The 22,225-nt window shown below is 53.9% G+C and overlaps 2 protein-coding genes and 1 long non-coding RNA gene across 4 annotated transcripts in view; 1 reads left to right on the top strand and 2 right to left on the bottom strand.

Moving 5' to 3' along the window:
- Nucleotides 1-11,213, bottom strand: part of LOC117795657 — a 29,619-nt gene extending 18,406 nt beyond the window's left edge. Inside the window, exons 1-3 of one of the 2 annotated variants that reach the window (XR_004619748.1) lie at nucleotides 10,642-11,213; nucleotides 9,314-9,409; nucleotides 227-420 (exon numbers count right to left, since the gene is read on the bottom strand). This is a non-coding gene — a long non-coding RNA (uncharacterized LOC117795657). Of the gene's footprint in view, nucleotides 1-226; nucleotides 421-9,313; nucleotides 10,140-10,641 lie in introns of those variants that run through there. The other variant, XR_004619749.1, reaches the window with a different exon arrangement.
- Nucleotides 1-13,537, top strand: part of MARCHF10 (membrane associated ring-CH-type finger 10) — an 80,719-nt gene extending 67,182 nt beyond the window's left edge. Inside the window, exons 11-13 of the mRNA XM_019802609.2 lie at nucleotides 4,383-4,496; nucleotides 10,158-10,200; nucleotides 13,474-13,537. Of these exons, the coding sequence (XP_019658168.1) occupies nucleotides 4,383-4,496; nucleotides 10,158-10,200; nucleotides 13,474-13,520 (204 nt within the window). The 3' untranslated portion in view covers nucleotides 13,521-13,537. The remainder of the gene's footprint in view (nucleotides 1-4,382; nucleotides 4,497-10,157; nucleotides 10,201-13,473) is intronic.
- A 7,230-nt stretch (nucleotides 13,538-20,767) lies between these two features.
- Nucleotides 20,768-22,225, bottom strand: part of MRC2 (mannose receptor C type 2) — a 59,080-nt gene continuing 57,622 nt past the window's right edge. Inside the window, 1 exon segment of the mRNA XM_034640213.1 lies at nucleotides 20,768-22,123. Coding sequence (XP_034496104.1) covers nucleotides 21,903-22,123 — 221 coding nt within the window. The 3' untranslated portion in view covers nucleotides 20,768-21,902.

Here is a 22,225-nt window from a genome sequence, read left to right as displayed (position 1 = left end):
TCTGTAGGTCCCCCAGGGTCAAGGTTTTTTCCTAGGCTTCCAGCACCTAGATTAGGAGCTCTGATAGGCTGTTTGCAGAGGGGCCCTGGTGGCCCAATCCTAGGCCCATCGGGGCTGGCGGCCACGCAACCCTCCCTCCCTCCTGACTTGAAGATGCCTAAAAATTAAGCCCCACAGGCATCTGTCCCCCCCTGTGAGTGCTGCCCAGGAGGGAGTTGCTCCTTACCCAGGAAATCGGCCTCATCCAAGATTCCGGTTGGAGCACTGTTTTTGGTTGCAAGGAAGAACTCCGAGAAGAGCTGAACGTACCGTTCCAAACTCCAAAATGGGCCTGGAGAAAGCAGGCTGAGGAACAGTCGAGATTACAGATTGTACACTCAAATGCCTTAGAGGCCAGGCAGGTCACAAGTGGTCGGAATCCTGCAAGTGTCATTGCAACAAAGGGGTCACAACGGAGGCAAAAGGAAGATGGCTCTCCCCAGTTGAGGAAGTCCATGCTCATCCATCCGTTCCTTCCTGCCTGCCAACCAGCGTACATCCTCAGGCCAGATTCAGCTGACTGGCTACAAATTGTTGATGCTTGGTTTAAGGGCAGTGGTTCTCAACCACAAGTGGTCCCCAGACCAGTAGCATCAGCATCCCTTGGGGACTTGCTAGAAACACACATTCTCTGGCCCCAGCCTAGACCCACTGAATCAGAATCTGGGGGAGGGGGAGAGGTGGTGCCGAGCAGCTATGTTTTAAAAGGCCCTTTCTGTAATTTTGATGCATATTCAAGTTGAAGTCACTAGCGTCAAAAGTCATGACGGAATGGGCTACTGCCTCGCCCAAAATCAAACACTTTTTGTCATTCTTTCATCTTACTTATATTTATAGAGCACACACTAGACAGCAGGTGCTGGGCCAGGCAGGAGCAGCACAGGCGTGAACAAGGCACATGGGGTCCTTGCCCCGAGTCCTATCTTTCATTCTTGCCTCTTACAGGATATTTTTGTTTTGTGAAATACCATGTCCCCTTGAATTAGCTCATTTTGCTCTAACACCTTGGGCAAACAGGCAGGATAGAGGTTACTTCTCTGTTTTTATAAATGGAGCACTTTGGCCACGCGCAGTTAAAACTCTGCCCAAAGTCTTCGAGCTTGATGGCCCCAGGCTGCCCCTTCTGGGGGCCCACGCCCACTGCGTGATGGAGATGTGCTTCTGTCAGCAGAGGAGGGTCTCAGCGGGCCTCTGGCTCTCACTGCTCTGAGGCACAGGCCTGGCTTTGCTCCATCTCAGCCACGGCCAGATGTCCTTGGACACACGCAGCCCCCTAATCACCCTCACACCTGGGAACATCTCTTGAACACGTTTGAAGACTTGATAGAACATTCAGCCAGGCTGTCTGCTTCGTTGAGTGGATTATATTGAGAATTTCCGTAGGTAGCAAATCTCTTCGCCAAAATGAATATTAAACAAAACAAAGGGTGGGGGGGGTGGCAAAAGAAAAGAAAGAAAAACATCTGGCAGGCAGCCTGAGTGCTCCAGGGCTCTTGTCCATGGCTTCACAAGCCCCCTCCCTTTGAAGCCCGCTTCCCCACCCCCACCCCCGTCTACACTGCACGGGGGTGTCAATGCCCCACGCAATTGGGTTGGGAGGGAGGGTCAGGAGCAGCTCCAAAGACTAACGCTCCAAAACCTAGCTCGTTTTGCCCTTGCCGAACAAACGTCCTGGAACTCTCTCTAATAACAAGTCCCTCCCACTTGTGGCTCGGAGCGTGAGCGAACGCGTCCTCTGATTGGTCAGCCCGGCCCTCTGTGGAGCATCACTGGCCCTGCGAAGGGCGCACATCGAGGAGCCGGGCCAGGGAGATTGATGGTGCCGCGTGACAGGTTCCCTCCCACAGACCCAAGAAGAGACACAATCTGCTAGAAGTGACTTTTCAAATTATCTGCAGAAAACATTAGTGGATATTTTCCCATCTGCATGCCTCCGGGCCTTATTGAGTCATAAAAAGTAAATGATTTCCCTGAATGCTTTGACAAACCTGATAGTTCCAAGCCATTTTCTAGCTGATTGATTTGCCATTATGCATCAGAGTGTCTCTGAGCATAAAGGATTCCTGGCGAAGAGAGTGCTGGAGAGAAAACCAGTGGCAACTCACGAGAGGCCACCGCCAGCGCCAGCGAGAAAGCAAACAAGGGACAAGGCTTGGTGTGCGGGGAGGAGCTGACGGGTGGGTTAGGAAGGCTTCCCAGGGGCGGTAGCTTCTAAGACAGGCTGCAAAGGAGGTGCAGACTCAGGGGGAAGCTGGAGGGAGGCAATGAGAAAAAAGTAAAAACAAGCAACTTCCTCTCTGCTTGCTCTAGGCCAAGGTCAGAAGAGTGCAGAAAACATGACCCAAGTCTAAAAATAGGAGCTAACTGCTAAGGACAGTTGACTAGAGCCTTTCAAGACAGGTCTATAGGAGAGCGGAGGGGCCTTGAGCTGTGACCTTGGGGACAATGGGCAAGATCCAGACTTGGGCCAGACTCAGAAGGAAGAACGCATTGATCCTTGCTCAATTTGGGCACCTTTCCTGGCAGCTGTTTCGTCCTGGAAGAGGTGTGTCCTGGGCCAGCTTCCTGAGCTGCCCTGAATGGAACGAGGGCAAGGAGATGGGCCGGGAAGGAAGGGAAGAGAACTGAGGTGTGGTCCCTGTGTCAGGTCTGAGCTTCAGTTATCCTAGGAAAACCATCACGCTTCTGACCTCTCCCCAAGGTGAGGCAGAGGGCCGTGTCCTCTGCTGGGGATTTTAGTCTCCCAAGTGGCTTTCTGAGCACCAGCCAGCCCACCCCCACCCCCCTAACCCATGGGGATTTGACGGGAGGCCAGGTGGGGAAACAAAGCAGCAGAGGGGGAGGAGTCATTACTAATATGGCCCCTAATTTATTGAAGGTCTAGGAAGGGTCCCCAGGGTGAGGCCCTGCAGCCTAGGCTGCTGCCAAGAGCCGAGGACCAAAGAGCTGTCATCAGCCAGAAAGAGCCACATCCTCCCTGGGTACCTCCCTGCGTTCCAAGCACCAGCAAGAAAAATGAAACAAAACCCACCCACTGAGAAAAAGCAAAAACATTACCCAGGGCAAGATGCAGTATACAAAAGAGTTAGGAGTCAGGGAGTAAAGGGATGATCAGAACAAATGAGGTTCTGCAAGGAGGTGACATTGTGACAGCTGGAAAAGCTGTGGACACAGCCTGTGAACGGTGGGAGGGGACATTCAAAACAGAAGCACAAAACAGGCCAACTGACCAAAAGAGAAAGAGATGAGCCAAGGCCCTGAGGTTCACAGTCCATCTGGGACTCTGCTGGGCACACACTCACTGTCTGGGAGTTAAATAATAGACCAGCCGGGGGGAGGGCCGTAGGTGAGACCATCACTAAGCCCAGTGATGTAGAGAGAAACATACAGAACCCAAGGCCTGGGGCCTTTTCTCTGGACAAACGAGGGATCTAGAAAAATAAAATGCCCTGTGGCATCAGTGTTCCCAATTCTCCCACAGAAATGTCTGCCTTCCTAAGACACATCCCATTGTGTTTACTCCTCTGGTCAGAGGCCAGTAGCTACAACACACACACACACACACACACACACACACACGGTGACATCCAAACTCCTGGTTCTGCCTGATGGGTTCCCACCTTCCAAAAAATTTTTTTCAATCGGACAAACACCTTCCCCAGATACTCCAGCCACACTCGTGAGTAGGGAATGTTGCCCAACACATACTCTGCTCTCTCCATCCCTAGGCCTTTGCTGGCATTTAGTGCCTCTGTCTGGAAGGCCCTCACCAACCCTCAGAGCCAACCAAAGGCCCTCCCATCCTTTAAGGACCATCCAAGAGGCCTTCCCCATGTCCTAGTAAGCCCGTCTCTCTCCCCCTGTGCATCTCCATTGTAGCTGACACGCGCAGCCGGTCCTGGAACTATTTCTGATCGAGGTTCTCCCACGTCAGATGATGGGCTCCCAGCAGGGCACGGAGACCTTTTGCCCCACAATCCCCATAACACCCAGCTCAAGGCTTTGACACGTAACCGCCCCATAAATGTTCACAGCATGGGCTTGAGCCTGGAGCATGGAGCTTTCCCAGGGCCTCCTCCACTCAGTGGAAAGGAATTCCAGAATGGCCGCCCAGCCTCCACACTGAATCCCCTCTTGCTCCATTCTCTGGTCCCCAAGGACAGGCCTTGCCCTGGTGTCTTGTCCCCTGGGATCGCCACTACCTTCCACCCCGTGATTTCTTTATTTTTTCCTTTATTTTTTGTTGGTGGTTCTTTTCTCTATTCTTTTTTTCTCCCTCCACCCCATGATTTAGATCATGAATATTTTATAGATAAACTTAAAAGCCTCTTTTCCATATTTAGGCACAAAATGAGCTGATGAATTCAGGCTTGTACCTGGTGCTGCTGCTTTACCTCTACGAGCAGAGGTTTGCAGAACTCACGAGGCTCAACTACAGCCGAGTTGTAAGAGAGAGGGTGAGTCCGGCCCTGACCCGGCCCGCCCGGCCGCACTTCCCCAAACCTTGCAGGCTTGTGCATTACATGTGCAATCTGCTAAGGTCTTCATGGTCACCTGAGTAGGCTATGGCACTGTTGTCATCGTCAGGACGAAGAAGTAGCATGAACACTGTAAGTGTACGCACAGTGGCCTTCTGGCTGAAAAGTAAGCCATCGTCACGTAACTGCTTACTATTAAACATGAGTAGTAATTAAATGGTCATTAATGGTCATAGAAGCAAGTGAGTCTTTAGGGATATTTGCCCCCCGAAAATAGAGTTCAGCAAGGCTGCCGGGGCTGAGCGTGCATTATGTCTGGGCAGGCCCACTGCCCAAGCATGGAGGGTCCATGAAAAACAGGGGACCTTCCCCCAAGGAGAACTGTTTCTTTGGCTTTGGTTCCCAGAGTGTGTTATTTCAGCATCTGTGTGTGTGTGAATGCCAAGAAATAAAGGTGCTGATGGTGTCCCATTTGTCATTAGAGAAGTGACAGTGTATTTACCAGGGATCAACACCTGTGGCTGCCCTTCCTTTAACACAAGAACCAGGAGACTTCCAGGAGACCAGTTAGTTTGGAGAGAGAAGCCTGGCCCTGTGGCTGACTGGAGCCTGGCCTCAGCAAAGTCCCCCAAAATGTCCATTTGGCCACAGTCAAGTCAGAACACAGGGCCCCCAACGGCCTTCCCTCTTGGCTGTGGCCAGGCCAGGAAAGAGCACTCCCTTAAGGCCATGCCAGGGACTGATCTGCTTTTAGTGTCTAACACCCCTGTGGCTTGAAACTTGACCTCTGCTGGCATCAGAAGGTCATGACCGGCAAGGGAGCCAGTGTAGCAATGGGCAAGCCACAAGGCAGTTTTAATGACTGCCACCCTATCCCATGTACCTCCCTTCCTCTTGACTTTCTCTTCTCTGTCCCCTGCTTCCCATCTCTCTCCATGTCTCTCTCCTCTTCTTCCTCAAGTGGGTAAGACGCACCTACCAGCACCAGTCCCTGCCCAGATGCTGGAACCCAGTGATTCCAAGGGTTCCTGAGACTGTCACAGGCCTCACAATGACAGCAGGCTGCTACAATCCATTTGGAGCCATCCCTGTGAAAAATGCTGGGTTCCAACCATTAGTCCTAAGAATTCTAGATTTGTCCCTACTTTTTTTTTTGTTTTCTGGTGTAAATTCTGCCCTTAGACCCCAAGCTCTCAATTAAGAAAATGGGCTGGGCCTTGGCCAAGATATCTCCTCAGGAATCTCACCCTCTTTTTGACCCAGGCCTGTCTTTCCTTTAACTCTTCCGTAGTTTTAATGGTGACATAAATTCCTCAGAGAAATACATAAAAAAAAAAAAAAAGGAAAAAATGTACAGGAAGCAGGAAATGATCCTTTGTTAACATTTCCATAACCTTATTTTCATGATTCCCCATCTTTTTTAATGAACTTTTTATTGCACATTGAACTTCAAAGCACCCAGGGTTTGATATAGGTTACAGATGGCCATGACGTCAGCAAGCTAATGTAAGCAATGCTAGCCTCCAGGACTGCAGAGCAAACAACCCAATGGGTGGGAACCAAGGCCCTGAAGCATGGAGTCTAAAGAAGTTTCTGGTAAAACTATCCTAGAGAAGGAGTCAGTGACACCAGGAGCAATCTGGGAACTGAGGTGGGAGGAAGCAGGAAGGACTGGGCAGCACTCTTAAAGCTTACATTTAGTTTGAGAAACCCTGAAACAGACCTCACACACTAAAAGCACCAAGCCATCACCAGTACAAATAGCCAATGAAGAGGGACCCAAATGGCTTTTGTCAAATTCACAGTCTTCTGGATTTGAGTCTCGGTATCTTCTTGTAGAAAACAATCAATACAGACGTAGTGAAGAGAAGGGCCATATGCACCCCAATGTTCATAGCAGCATTGTCCACAATAGCTAAATCGTGGAAGGAGCCAAGATGCCCTTCAACAGATGACTGGATTAAGAAACTGTGGTCCATATATACTATGGAATATTACTCAGCTATCAGAAAGAACGAATTCTCAACATTTGCTGCAACATGGACGGCACTGGAGGAGATAATGCTAAGTGAAATAAGACAAGCAGAGAAAGACAATTATCATATGATTTCTCTCATCTATGGAACTTAAGAACTAGGATGATCGGTAGTGGAAGAAAGGGATAAAGAAAGGGGGGTAATCAGAAGGGGGAATGAAACATGAGAGACTATGGACTATGAGAAACAAACTGAGGGCCTCAGAGGGGAGGGGGGTGGGGGATTGGGATAGACCGGTGATGGATAGTAAGGAGGGCATGTATTGCATGGTGCACTGGGTGTTATATGCAACTAATGAATCATCGAACTTTACATCGGAATCCGGGGATGCAATGTATGGTGACTAACATAATATAATAAAAAATCATTTAAAAACATAATAAAAAAATTAAAAAGAAAAAAAGAAAAAGAAAACAATCAGAATCTGAGGGTAACATTTAGCAAAAAAGAGGCCTCTGTTGGGGGGAGAAAAACAAAACAGAACAAAACAAAACCCTTCTCTCTCCTTTACGTATCAGAACTAGAGAACCCATCCACGTCAGGCTCCCTGATGGGGTCTCACTAGGACCCCCGGGGAGGAATGCTCGTCCATGCTGATGATCACTCATTCATTCATGCCCTGGCCTGTGTCAGGTGCTGAGATGGAGATCAGGGAAAGTGGCAACCAGACATGACGCCATGTTGTCCCATTCTTTGAGGAGCTTCTGATCAAATTGGAAGATGAGACTCACATATTTATAAAGACAGGAAATGACTGGAAAGTAGCACTTGGTCAAGAGAACCAGTGGACCCAGTGAATTCCCAGAGGCTGTGCATTGACAACACAAGATCTTCCCTGGCCAGGACTTTCCGGGGTGTCCAGTGATCCCATAAACAAACAATTTGTCTTCTTAGTGAGGTTGTGAGCTCCCTGAAGGCAAAGCCAGGCCTTCCACACCTGTGTCATGATGCTGGACATACCGTCAATCATATTCGCTGACCACGTCCCAGGCACCATGGATGCCAGGAGCATTGAGTGATTACAAAAATGCTAAATGACTGGCAAATGAGGACATGGTCTGCTAGGGGTTGGGGGCGGGGAGGGGGCCGTCACTAGCCACTTGGGCTAGGAACTCTTATCTCTTTTTGTACCCCACCACCCTCCCGTGCCTAGAAAAATGCCTGGTACATAGTAGGTGCCCATTAATCTTTGATGCTCAAATCAATGAACTAATAAACCAAAACCTGCTTCTCCAGGAAGTGAGTCTTGAGTTAGGTTTTGGAGAAAGGGTTACTGCGCATTTGTGGAGAGAACAGTATTCAAGGTAAAGGAACACTCGCAAGTTCAAGGTATAGATGTATTTATTCTAAGATTTTCTGTGTGCCTACTATGTGCCAGGTTCTCAACTAGATTCTGGGACTCCAAAGATGATTCAGACACTCCTTGCCTATAAGGGACTCAGAGTCTAAAGAGAGATAAACATGTACCCAAGAGCATCGAAAACAACAGGCCTTGCGTTATGACAGCAGATGGAACCAGGTGTGGAAGAACACAGAGCAGTTAGGTGACCCCTTCCTTCCTCTCCTCCTCCAGGACAGACTGTCCAGCAGGGTCCGCAGGGAACCACTCTCACGTTTCAGAGGCCTTGCTTTCAATCCAGTTGGGCTGTACTCTTTGCCATCAGCCTTCTCACTGCTTGGAGAGCCTGGTGGCAAAGCTGCTTCCATTACTGCTCTCATGACCTGAGCTGCCAAGCAGGTGATGCTGGAACTGAATCTCAGAGAGTTTAGCAGGGGAACAAGGGTCAGTGGTGAGGGGAAAGGCATTCGATGCAGAAGGAAAGGCGGGGGCTTACAGAAGTGAAAAGACCCGTATGTTTGGGAGAGTCAGGGAGTTGCGTGTGGCTGGAGCTGGCAGGAAGGGAGCAGGAAGTGGAGGGTTTGTGTGCAACTCTGGAAGGCCATGGAAGGGTTTCTAGCCTGAGATGGGCAGGCCAGGAGATTTGCGTTTTCGAGCGAAAACTGGAGCAGCTATGCAGAGGATGGGCTGGAGGGGGAAACCAGCCCAGCCCCTGATGCAATGGGGGCAGGTGAAGGGGACCCCTGTGGGGGCACTGGAGACAGGAAGGGACACAGGGCTGTCCTGTGTGGTGAAGATAAACGGACTCGCCTTCCCTCCCCTTTCAGCCCCCAAGTGGATACTGCACTATTTAGGGCCTGCACTCCCAAAGGTCCCTGTCCTGGGCTTCCTCCTAGCCATGGGTTTTGTCTGTACCCTGCTCTCCTTTTCCCCCAATGAAATGTACCTGTACCCTGAATTCCTCTCCCTGCCTGCCCTTGGCTGCTCCCCTGTACCTCTTCAGGGCCAACTTCAATAAACTAGGTAAAACACTAGAATCTCTGTCCATGAGCTAAAAGGCAAAGGGCAGAAGGACCCCAGGCCTTCCAGGGATCATGAAAGTGCCCATGACCTTCTGGAGCGAGCACGGCCTTGGTGCCCTGCCCCAGGTACCCTGGATTCACATTTCACCTGTAGGGAAACTTTCACCTGTATAACTGTCGGGGGAGGGGCAGGGGGGGGCAGTGTCTGGCCTGGGAGGCAGGCAGCGTCCTGAAGGAGCTCTGAAACTCCCCTGGCCCATCTGTGTGTGAGACTTTCTCCAGGCCCTTCCATTCACACCGTTTCTACAAAGCCCAAAACTCTTGCCTCAAAGAACCATATGTACCCAAACTATCGGAGGCCCAGGCTTGGCCCTCATTTGGGAAAACTTCCCTACTCACCCAGATGGCGTTTCCTCGAGGAATGAGCGCTGGCTTACATAGAGAGGCGGTCAGCTGGTCCCAAGTCTCGAGGCGGGATGAGGCCGGCTCAGGAGCCTGGAGGGGTTGGGGGCCGTGGTTAACACAGTCCTGATGTGTGGAATTTACTCAGAAGAAAGTCCATCCTTCTCCGGCTTGCAGGTGACAGGGACCCAGGAGCCACAGCTGCCTCCACACTGGCCAGCAGTTGCCCCAGTAACAGTGTCCGGCACCCCTTGTTTTGCCCACCAGCCTGTCACAAAGCCCCTCTTCTGGGGGGAGAGCACCCGCCCTCCACGCAGGAGCCCACATCCTTGCAGCCTGGCACAATGGGCTCCCACGGAGCACACAGTGTTTCTCATTGTGGCATAAAATGCCATAAAGTCAGAACAAAGAGGGAGCCCAGAGCCTTGATGGGCCTGCTGCTTCCTGACAGGCAGAGAATACACCGGATTGTTTAAAAGCCAGGGGTGAGGCAAGTGGCCAATTAGCACAGCCTTCACCCCCATGGCTTGTAAATGTGATTCTCGGACCCTCGGAGTGGGCTTCTGCTGCTCAGATCAATTGCCAAAAGGAAGCAAGTCTGCTCCCACGGCCAAATTTAGAAGCCCTGAACCGCCAGTGAAGGTGACCTGGGTTCTCTCTGCCCTGTCTTTAGGGCGAGGCTAAGCCCCGCAGGTGTTGAATATCAACACTGCCCTTGGCACTCTGCCCCTTTAAGGTGATGTGAGGGATTCCCAGCACATTCCTGAGAGCGGGGAATTACACATCTGTTCACAATTGCTTCAGAAAAACAATTCATTTTTCATTGTCTTCTTTCTCATAGTTGTCAAGAAATTACCCACAACCCAGACCGGAAGAAAATGAAAGTAGGTTTGGGGGTCAGTCCTGCCATTTTGCGGGTGTCTGCTAATTTACTCTTTTTCTGTCACTGTGTGGAACCTCGTACTGTGGAAGGAAGTAATGACCACCACCCAGAGGCAAAAATAACCCCACCGAGCTTGGGAAACTCTAGCGGCAGCAGTCAGGAAGGCGAGTCCCGAGCTCGCTGGATGCAGAACAGATAAGGATTTTAATTCATCCTGAAAGCAAGGACAAGGGCCCGCGAGAGGGAAGATGGTATCGTCAGGCGGGCCAGGATGACTTGCTGCAGGTTTTTTTCCCTTTTCCTTTGCTGGGATTTTTCCAGCATCCAGTACATGGGGGGAGCCTTTTGGGTCATCATCTAAACTCTGGAAGGGCGCTGTTTAGCCACTATGGGAAGGGACCCCATTCATTCAGGAGCTGGTGGCTGTAATGGATCCTCTCACCTTGCAGCCGGGTCAGGTGGGTCTGCCAGATTCACAGGTTGAGCCAGGAAAACGGCTCTCCTGAGAAAGGTCCCCCCCCCAGGAGGGCAGGACAGCTGCCTTCCAACAGGTTCGTTATCGCATAGAAAGCCCAGCTGAAGCACTTGTGGTTCATTAAAGCAGGAGGGCTTGCAGCCAGGCTCCGGGGAAGCTTCTCTATCAGCAGGGGGAGGAAACAGCACAGTGGACCGAGGCGGGTGTGACAGTTCCAGTTCCAGAAGGTCTTCAGGGGAGAAATCTTACAACTGCCTGCCCTAAGGCAGGTTTAAGGTTTTGAAGAGCGATTCTCACACTGGCTTTGCCCTCAGAATCACCTGGGAATCTGCAGAAAACGCAGATTCCGGGGCCCCTCCCAGAGGTTCAGATTCAGCCGCTGGGGTGGGCCCCTGGTCATCCTGACGCAGCCCGGCCCGGGGATGCTGTGGGGAACCCCCCCATAGGCCCGCCCGGAGAAGCTGGACCAGGTCAAAGCTCCACAGGGTGGGGCCCAGAGTACGACCCTAGAGAAGCCAATTTATTATTCAGGGCACGCAGTGCTGAGAACCCGGGCTGACCATTTTCAGAGACGCGGGGAGGGGACGCTTCCCCCCGTTCACAAAAGGAGCCCGGAGTGCCAGCCCTGGGCGCGACCACGGTGTCCGTCCACGCCGGGCCCTGTCGCCTGGGCGCAGCCGGGGCTGTCGCCCCCCCTCCGGCAGCCGGGAAGCGAGCAAGCGGGAAGGGAGCGGGCAGATCTAGAAAAGATCTTTGTGTCTCGGGGAAAGCGCCTCTGCGCCTCGCTCGCGGGTCCCCGTGGCGGCCTTCGGCGAGAGCTCCTGCTCCGACAGGGCGCTGCCGGGAGCCGACCTCGGGGAGCAGCGGGGGGGCCCCCGCGGCTCGGGCCAGGGTCTCGGCGGCGCCCCGCCCCCCGGCCCGGCGGCGCCGGCGGCTCTTCCCGGTCCCGGGAAACCTGCGGCCCGCGCGCCCCGCGGTTCGGCTGGGCGGGGGCGACCCCTAGTGCCCTGCGCGGAACGCTGTCGCCCCGCTGTGCCGGGGACCCAGCCTTTCCCCGGGGTCCTGGGGGGCCTCCAAGCCCCGGCCGCAGGGAAGACTGCCCTCTCTGGAGGACGGGAGAAGAGCATCCCTGGGGCGCTGCTTAAAAAAACGAGTCTCCACGGCGGAGAGCGGAGGACCCTCCCTGCTAGTGCCTGGCGCTGCGCTGCTGCCCTCCTGCGTCGCTCAGAGGCAGATGGTCCCACTGATCGTCACTTACCATCCCTCCCCAGGAAGCTGGGACCAGCTGTAGGATCCGCCCCAAAGTGGGGGCAGCCAGATCCCCCTAGAACTATAGGTCTAGGCCCTCTCTACCCGCCGCGGCCCCGCACCATCCCAGAAACTGGTGGGTGGGAGCCAAGGGACGGTCTTGGCACGCTGGTCAGGTGCAGCCCTTGCCGGGCTTCCGGCCAGGGCCATGATCCAGACGAGCCAGGGCAGCCAGAGGTAGATGGCCACGCCTCCTGGCCGCCCCCTGGCCACACTCTTCTCTGGTCCCCAGCAGCCTGGTGTGACTCACCTGGCTGGTGCATTTTGTTGAGATGGGTTGCCAGAGCTGAGTCACAGCTGTGACCTGCTGCCCTAGCCCAGCTCAGGTGAAAAGGGAAGAAAAAGACATCAGGGCCCGCCAGGTGGCACAAGGAGATGCCAGCCTCTTTTTGGCTCTGTGGTGTCACTGCCAGCCGTCTCACTGGGGACCCCCCACCCCGGCGTCTGGAACACACGGGGGCCGCAGGAAGCACTGAGGTAAAAGCAGCTAGGGCCAGTTCCCGGGTGGGTGTGGCCAATTTGGACAATTTGCTGCATGGTTCTGTGACACAGCCCCCTAACAGCCGCTCCCCAGCTGGCACAGATGGCTGTCACCACAGCCAAGTCCAAGGCCTGGGAGGGGAACAATGTCTCTGAGGCCATCCATACAGGTGTGGACAGGAACAGGCTTGAGGGTCTTCAGGCCAAAGGCTGGGCCAGACCACCTCACCTGCATACACACAAGTCAAGGCAACTAGTTTCGGGGGACAGAACAGGATAGGCGAGGGCACAGGGGCAGCTCGTGGGGCTGTGGCTTCCCTGTAGCAGAGGTAGAAGCTCAGAGGGTCCTGGTAGGAATGGGGGGGATGTCAATTTCTCCTGCTCCTTGCCCTTCTGTGGTTTCCAGGCAATCCCGGAGCACTCACTCAAGCCAGTGGGAAAAGTATATTGAAAACAAGAATTTCCCCCAAGAATAAAAACCACCACCCCAGACTCCACTTCCTCCATTCAGACCCCACTGCCTTCCTACTGCCTGTTTGCTCCCCTTCCTCCCATCACAGGACCCTCTACCTCCAGTCATTTGATGTCTGAAAGATTTCTTAAAGACCTAGGTCAACCCTCCACCCACTTCCCTGCCAAGTTAAGGAAAGGGGCGTTCATGTGGGGGCGTTACCCTGAGGGGAGGCAGGGTTCCGCCAGGGATTCTGCCCAGGAACATTTGCTGCACCAGGGCAGTGAGGATGGGGACCTTGGTCCTTTTGTTGAGGGGTTATGGTCCCTCTGTCCTGGCCTGGCTGGAAGCCCCAGGGGGCATTCGAGGATTTCAGATACAGCAGGCCTCTGTTACTCACACTCTTCCAGGCACTGTGGCGTGTGTGTGTGTGTGTGTGTGTGTGTGTGTGCACGTACGAGCTCCCAGGGCTGGAGTGGGGGCAGGAGGGGCCACACCCTCACTGGCGAGCTCACCGTCCACCATGGCTCTCCAGCCTGAGACACCTTCTTGCTTTCCAGATTCTGAGCTGGGGGATGGAAATGACAGCAGCAGCCACGTTGTCTAGCAAGGGAGCTGGCCCCCTGGAGCTCTTCAAAGTCATCTCCCCACAGCCGCTTTTTCTATGTCCCCATGTGCCTCCCTCCTGCCTCCTCTTTACTGAAACTGAAACCACAGTGTTTACAGTTACCATTTTCACCCTGTGCCCCTCTCTCGGGGTCTGGCCTGACCCTGAGGGACAGCAGCAGGGACCCATGCAGTCCCCAACAGCACAAGCCAGGCAGCCGGGGCTCCTTGAGTCCCTGCTGGCGGCCCTGCTGCTGCCCCTCGGCCAGAAGCCCGGGCAGCCCTGCAGCCCCGCAGCCCCGCAGCCTGCACCTCTGCACGGGGCACCTGTTCGGGCCTCCCTCCACCCTGAGTGGAACCGGGCCTCATCTTCAATAAAATGACTTTATTCACCCAGCTTCCTTTTGTGCTTTTTTTAGTCTCCACACTACTCTCCTATTTACACCTTAGGGCCCAAAGACCAGATCAAGACGTGAGGTTAAAAAAAATAAAAAGGTCCAGGGGCGCCTAGGTGACTCGGTCAGTGAAGCGCCCGACTCTTGATCTCAGCCCAGGGCTTGATCTCAGGGTCATGAGTTCAAGCCCTGCCCTGAGCTCCGTGCTGGGCAGGGAGCCTATTTAAAAAAAAAAAAAAAAAGGCCAGGGAAGGGTAGTGGAAAACTGGATGTTTGTGTGTAATGAGAGAGAGAGACAAAGATAGCTCAAAAAATAAAGATGGAGGGAATGAAGTATGTGATGCTCAGTGAAGGAAGCCAGATACCAAGGTCAACATGGTGTATAATTCTATTTACACGCAATTTCTAGAACAGGTGAAACCATAGAGACAGATCAGTGGCCACAGGGCCGGGACTCGGAGGACAGACTGCCTGCGAACAGGCTTGGGAGGGTCTGGGTGATGAAGCAACTCTACCGGCTGGTTCGTGGGGATGCTTCTCCCACCGGATAAGCTCACTAAAGCTCGCTGAGCTGCGCGCTCGCAGTGGCTGAGCCCTGTGGTGGAATGTAATGCGTGCCTCAGTAAATTTTCTTTTAAAATGGAGGAAGGGGGCGCCTGGGTGGCTCAGTCAGTTAAGTGTCTGCCTTCGGCTCAGGTCGTGATCTTGGGGTCCTGGGATCAAGCCCATGTCAGGCTTCCTGCTCACTGGGGAGTCTGCTTCTCCCTCTCCCTCTGCCTGCTGCTCCCCCTGCTTGTGCTTTCTCTCTCTCTCTCCCTCTCTTAAATAAATAAATAAAATCTAAAAAAAAAAAAAATGGAGGAAGGGACAGAGAATGAGAGAGAAGAGGGACATAAAGGGATAATGAAGAGAAAAAGGGGCTTCTCCCACCTTCAAGACCAGGAGCAGCCATTGCAGATTTTGTAGCAAAGTGGGTTCTGCCAGAGATGAATGGTGGTGCCAGTAGGGTTTAGGAAGTCTGGACTTGATTGAGTTTCCTCAAAATCTTGTCCATCCCTGACAAGCTTCACATTTAAAGTCACTCTATTCCTGCAAACCGGTGGATATAGCCAGGCAGCCTAGCTCCAATATCCAAGAGCAAAGCAAAGGGACGCCCTTGAATGTTAACAGAACTTACAAGAGCCATTCTAGTTGAAAATATCTCCCTGATGTAAAACAAAAACAAACAAAAAAATCCTAAAACCTCAAATTCTTCCATTCACAAACGGAGCCCACGCCCTAAGCATTCTATGAGAAAATGGGTCTTTATTTTTCCACTGGACTCTAAAGTTGACTAAAGATGAAAGATTTGTCCGGGGGCCAATATTGAGAAATGTCTAAGAAGGAACAATGCATATTTAAAAACCAAGTTCTATAGAGAGCTTGATGGAATCTGAGGTGGCCATATAGACATTCTGACAAGTCTGCTGTAAGATGAGATAGTGTTTGAGGCAGCTACCCTGAGACCCACCCAGGTTCCCATCAGCCAATGTTGGTGGTTGAAAACGATTTCAAGGGTTGACCCGGGAAACCAGGAGTGGCTCTTCAGAGGTCTGGGGAGAGGGAGTAGAGACACTACAGAACCGATGTCTTCCCGCACCATTAATTCCACATCACGATGGCCCAGGGGTTCACTGATGGGGCTTCTCATGGCCTGAGGTACCCAAAAAATCAAGTTTCATTTATTAAAAGACCCTGGAAAAAAGGACTCCCTTGCCCCTTTCTAACTGAGTAAATATTGCCAGAGTCTATTAGAGGTTAAGAGACAGTGGATGGAGCATGAGTTTTTTTTAAAGAAGTCTTTGGTTTCATCATGACCCTCAAACATGTATCAACCATCAGTCATATGCCAGGTTGTGAAGACACACGACAAATGCATGATGCCCACCCCCTAGGAGCACAGTCTTATGGGGGCAACAGGTCATATATAGAAAAAGTCAAATCAAGGTAATATGAACCCACAGATGCCACTTATACAGCACTTTCTATAAGCCTGTGAGGCAGATATTAACTCCAAGTTACATGAGAGGAAACCTGTATTAGGGTTCTCCAGAGAAACAGAACCAGTAGGATATATTTATAAATATGTAGAAAGAGATTTATCACGAAGGATTGGCTCACACAATTATGGAGGCTGAGAAGCCCCACCATCTGCCATCTGTGAGCTGAAGTCCCAGGCAAGCCAGTGATGTCGTTCCAGTTCAAACCTGCAGGCCTGAGAAGCAGGGAGCCAACACTCTGAGTCCCAATCCAAGTCTGAAGGCCCAAGAACCAGGAGAGCCGATTCTCCAGGACAGGAGAAGATGGATGTCCCTGCTCCAGCAGAGAGAAAAATTCACCCTTCCTCTGCCTTTTGGTTGTGCTCAGGCTCTCAACAGACTGGAGAATGGGCACCCTGGGGAGGGAGATATTCTTTACTCAGTCTGCCCAGTCAAAGGCTAATCTGTTCTGGAAACAGCCTCACGGATGCACCCAGAAATAGCGCTTTTCCAGCTTATCTGGGCATCCAAATGGACACACGAAATCAACTATCACGAAACTAACCTCAGGCAAGTTATGCGATGTGCCCAAGTTTACAAGGTGAGATCAGTCTGGTGGCCAAGGCCACATTCCTGGCCTGCCTGAGAGAGAAGGTAACATCCTTAACCAACTCCAGAAGTTGGGAATAGGTGGTCACCAGGACCAAGGGGCAGGGAGGAGGGAGGGCTCGTGGAGGAGAAAAGGGCCTTAAAGGATGGTGCACAGGCAAGCAGAGAGGTGGTGGAGGGAAGGGCTCGTGGGGGGCACACACAGATACATGGTGCAGGGGGAGCAGGGGGCTAGAAAGGGTTCATTGGGCAGGGGAGCCGGGACACCCAGGAGCCAAGACCGGGAGCTGAGAGTCCACACACAGGCAGCAGGGAGCTTCCACAGCCACCACCCAGGCTGGCGAGATGAGGAGAGCGGGGAGCTGGACGACCAGGGGCAGGAGGAAAGAGGGGAGGGCCCCCATTCAGGAGGTGGGTAGGAGCTTTCAAGTATCCATAACCGTGAAGATGTCTAATGTATCAACCGAGCCTTCACCTCATTTCTATGCAGTCTGTGCAATTCTGTGCATTGTATCCCACAGCCCTACCCCTGCCAAGGCTACTGGGGTCTCCCTCCTCCACTGCCTTGGAGGGGAAGCCATGGAAGACCAAAAGGAAAGCAGTCATTCTCAGCCCTGAAACTCAAAAGAGGCTTCTGAAACTCTTAGCGGCGATAATAGGTTGAGACAAAATTCTTAAGTCTCAGAACCTGACTGCAAAATCCCAGGGGCTCTCCATGCTCGTTGCCGACACCGCCCCAATTTCTACAGACTGGGGGAGGGGGGCACTGCGGAGAGGTGGCATGGCAAGTCCTTCCCCTCTTGTGCCTCTGTTCCTCATCTGTAAAAGGGGACAACAACACACATATACATATTAAATATATATGTATGGGATGCCTGAGTGACTCAGTCAGTTAAGCATCCAACTCTTGATTTCAGCTCAGGTCATGATCTCAGGGTTGTGAGAAAGAGCCCCACATCAGGCTCCATGCTGGCTATGGAGCCTGCTTAAGATTCTTTCTCTCTCCCTCTCCTTCTGCTCCTCCCCCTTTAAAAAAAAAAGAACAGGTTTATAGCTAGTATATAAGAAATATTTTGCTAATTATTATCATCATGGAGCACTGGCAAGTCTGAGGCAGTGTCCTGAGTCCCCTGCAGCCCCAGTATGGGGAAAGACAGCATCCAAAAGTTTCCCATGTCCCAGAGAGAGACACAAAAGGGCAAAAGAAGGGCATCTCTGCTTCAACCAGCAGGGACACTCAATGACCAAGGACCAGGTCCCTGCACATGCCACAGGACCACAGAATTTAGAGGTGCTGGGGAAGAAAGGGGAGAACTCAGCCTGGACCAGAAAGCCAGGAGCAGGATTTCCTGGAAACAGCTAAAACCAAACTCCTGCCATCTGCTGATATCAAAAGATAGTCAATTTTTTTGCACTGAGAGCCAGCAACGAATCCATTTCAAGGGGTGGGGGGACGCCTGCCCGCTGCTTAGCTCCTCTCCTCCCTCCCCCCAGGCTGGCGGCCCACCTGCTTTTCTGGACAAGGAAGGATCGGAATCTACAGCTCAAGGGGTGCCGACTCTGGTGGGATTCCAGACTGAAGTCAGCCCTTTCCTGGGGCTTCTTGGCAGCCCTGGCCCCTAAGATAAAGGCCAGAACGTCTGGGCACTTTCATCTCCCGGTCTCCCCCTCGAGGCCCCTCCCTATTTCCTCTCCTTTCCTCCTTTCCTCCTCCTGCCCCCCTTCCTCTGGGCGCCCTCAAGACGCAATGCTCCACCTTGTGCCTGTAACATGCTCGAGTGCCGAGGGCCGGTGCTCAGGGCAGCCTGGCAGGGCTCAGCCGGCCCTGCTCCAGGAAAGCCATGCAGTGCAGCTGGCTGGCTCCTCACCCCTGCCGCCTCACAGTGCTGCCCACCGGGCCAGGCTGGCTCTGCCAGGACACCTGCGAGGAGGCCATCTCTGCCTGGACAAGGAGAGGCGGTGAGCAGACCTGACGCCATTCTCTGGAGAGTGGCCCCGTTCTCCCGTTCATTCATGGATTCAGTGAGCTGCCACCGGACATCCCAGGGGCCAGAGCTGAGCCAGCGCAGCCCTGCAAGTGAAGATTGGCCTTGGGGCCTGGCCTACCGTGCCCTCTGCCAGGCCCACCGCGCTGGGTCTCGGGGCGTCCCACCCCCAGCAAGTCTGCAGTGCGGAGAAGTGCTTAATGTTTACTAAATTGAAATGAGCAGAAAGACAGCAGGTTCTGTGGTCTGTGTACCCCCCTAAAACCAGCACTACCCTGGAGCCAGAGGCAAATGGCAACCTCCCCACACCCCGCCCAGGCCCAGAGCCTTCCTCCTGCCCTGAGAGCTGCCAGAGCATCCCCTACCCTCCTCGGGGCAGCCCCGGAGTAGAAAAGCTCAGCACAAGGTCTATGGGGAGCCCCAGGTGCCTCTGAAGCTGTCTGAAATGCTTTTGGGTGGGGAGCAAGGCTCTGGTGAGGACAACAGATTCCTGAGACAGGACAGGTATTTCTGGAATGATTTAAACCTCTGGACACCCACCATCACTAGCCCCGGGCAGCACCAGGCATTTGTGTCCTCAGTTCCTCGACTGCTCCTCCCACCCCCAGGGATCCCGTGACCCTGCCTTCACCCCTCAGCTTAGCTTCTCTCCTAGGGCAAAGGTCAGCAGCAGGCTTCGCAGAGGGCCTCTGCCCCAGAGGGGCTCCCTGCAGCCTGGTCAAGCAGTCTTTGAGCTGCAGATAATGGCAGGGCACTTAACTCACAAAGGGAGCCTTTACCCAATTTGGAGAGCAAATCACTTCAGGGTGAAGTGGATTAATCATTAAGGATTCCCCCACGTGGATTGAGGCTCCCTCCCCAAAGTGACCAGATCCATCCACAGGGGCCCTGCTGCTGGCCACCAGGAGAGCCGCTGCTGGGGCTGCAGGGAGGAGAGAGCTGGGGGCGGGGGGGCGTCTGGCTCCGCCTCTGTCATGGATTCACAACCCCCCACCTGGGGGCTCCCTGGCTCAACAACGGGCACCCCATTTACCCTGCTGTCCAGGCCAAAAGCTCTGGACTTCTCAGTGTATCTTTTCATACCGTTTAGGTGTAGGCCTTGAACCACATGGTGGTTCAAGAAAAGTAGAAACTGGTTTTAAAAAACCACAAACAAGGTAAAGCATGTGTGCAACACACAGACAGACACACACATACACACGTGCGCGCGTCCAGAATGTGACAACCGTCAAGGTACTGATCCACACCACTGTCCTCAGGGGACAGCTGGATTCGGGCTTCCTACTGTACTTGAAATAACATCCGTACTCTCTACCACTGCCTTCCCGGCCAAGAGCAATCGGGCTGTCCACTCTCCGCTCCCCCACCGTCCAGCCAGCCTGGCCTCCTTGCTGGGCCTCTGCAGCACAGGGCCTCCCTCCCCCTGCCCCCTGCCTCCACCTGCCTCTATGTTTGCATGGCCCACCCCCTCACCTCCTTCAGGTTCATCTCAATCCCCTGATGAGACCCTACCCCACCCCCCAGCCCAAACGAACAGCCCCTCCCCACGGCCTGTGTCAGTCTTCCCCACAGCACCTGGCAGGACTGGCATAGTTGCCATCACTTCCTAGCAGAGCCTTCTCTTTGCGGGCTGCGGTCTCCGGCTCAAATAGCCTGAGTGAATACCGGCAGGAGCGAGGTCCCGAGAGCCCCTGGCCCGCCTCTGTGCCAGACTTTGGAGCCCAAACTCCGCAAGGGTAAATACGCGTGTGCTCACAGCTCAGAGGCAGGCATTAGGACCCCCCTCCGGGAAGGATGGTGATGTGGAGCGCCCCCCCTCCAAGGGCTAGCCTGGGCACCTCGAAGGGCCCCCTGGGAACCACAGCCCCAAAATAACAGTAGCAGCTGGCGTTTATGGGACACTCACTGCTTGGCACAGTTGAATTCATTTAATCTTCAAATACCCTTCAAGCAACCTCAGGAAGTGCGTCCCATCCCCCAATCTCACACATGGTGAAAGGTGAAAGGTGAGCTAAGGTGCCAGAGCTCCCACAGCAGCTGGTGGCTCCTGAGCTGTTACCTACACACATCCCCAGCCACGGAGAACATGGTGAGCAGGCCCAGAAAGGCGAGGGCCCAGAAGAAGAGACAGGAGTGCGGGTACCTCCATGGGGCCCAGAAATAGAAGCAAAATAGCAGACTGCAGAAAGAACACACAACTTGAGCTCCAAACATGACAAGAGAACAAAGCAGAAACCCTTCTCTCTCAAGCCTCTTAAAGGTGTTTTATTTGTTTGCTTTTCTTTTTTCTTTTCTTTTTTTTCTTCACAATAATGGCACATTAAAAAAAAATTAAGAACTACGAAAAAGGACCATGACTTTCAGTCCATGTTCACATTGTCCCGTGCCCCATGGCACAGGGACTGGCCGTCGCCCCAGCCTGGGCCAGGGTTCCGGCCTCTTGGAAAGGCACTGAGTCAGCACCCCGGGACTGGGCCCCTCCAGGAGCTCGGGCACTGTTTCTCTGGGCCCCGCGAGAGGGCGGTCTCCTGCTTGAGGCCCTCAAGACTCTGGCAACCCCCTCCTCTCTTCCAACCAGAGCCAGGAGCTGGAAACATTAGAGAACTTACTTTGGTCCCCACAGGGGACTCTTTAGGGACAGAGCCCTCCCCCAACCAGCAGGAGATGACGCCTCAGCCTGGTCACCCCCTGGGGGGCAGGGTGTCTCTCCCAGTCCTGTTTCCAGCCCAGCTGACACCCCAGTGGGGCCCTGGTTCCCAGGCCCAACCCAGGCCCCTCCTCCATGCCCCATGGGCCACCCCAGCAGGCACAGGAGTGACAGATGCTTGGCCCCCTCAGCTGACACCCACCATGAGCAACAGGGCTCCCCAAACCCAGGGGCCCTGGCTCAGAAGGAAGGGCTGCATGAGAAGCCGGGGGACGGAAGTGGGGAAGGGGGCTCAGAGCCAAGGCTGCCAGGAAGGAGAGAAGCGACAGAGGCTGGCTGAGGGCTCGGGGAAGGGTCCTCAGGCTCTGCTATGAGAAGGGGGTCTTGGGGCACGGTCAGCAGGCCTGGGCAGGGGCGCCTGGGGAGAAAGGGGCAGAAAGAGCCTCCCGTCCTGCTGCTGGTCACCGTGGGGGCACAGGTCCAGGTGACAAGACCTTAGGTCCCCCCAAAAGGGAAACACCACGCTGCACTCAGCCGGGTCTTAGCCCAGCCCTCACGGGAGGGAGGGACCCCACCAGCCAGGCCCTGATCAGCCCCAGCTCCCAACAGTGGCTTCCAAAGGCACCCCTCCATAGGCCACCTGGACTGGCAGCTGGTGGGGGGGCCCGGCTGACCCAGGGCCCGGCCTCCCCATTCCTCCTGTGCCCACCCGGCCCACCGCCCTTGGCTCTACTCCTGCTGCTCATTCATTTCCATGTCAGACACCAGAATGTTCTTCTCGGTGGCCTCGCCAGGGCCGGATGCACTGCGGCTGTAGCGGGCGCCCTCAAAGGTCCCACGCTCCGCACTCTGTCGCCGCCGGTAGAGGATCAAGGCTGCCGTCAGCAGGGCCAGGAGCAGCAGTACCGCCATCAGCACCACCACGAGGGCGGCTGGGTTCTCCGGGAGCGCTGCTGTAGCAAGCCCACCACTCAGCAGAGGGGCCGTGCTCCCGCCACCCCCGCTGCCTCTGCCACTGTCCCCCGCTGCCCCCATCTGCCCCCCACTGTCCC

This window comes from Ailuropoda melanoleuca, chromosome 13, assembly GCF_002007445.2.
Source record: "Ailuropoda melanoleuca isolate Jingjing chromosome 13, ASM200744v2, whole genome shotgun sequence".
NCBI lineage: Eukaryota > Metazoa > Chordata > Mammalia > Carnivora > Ursidae > Ailuropoda > Ailuropoda melanoleuca.
This window is presented reverse-complemented; position numbering and strand designations above follow the sequence as displayed.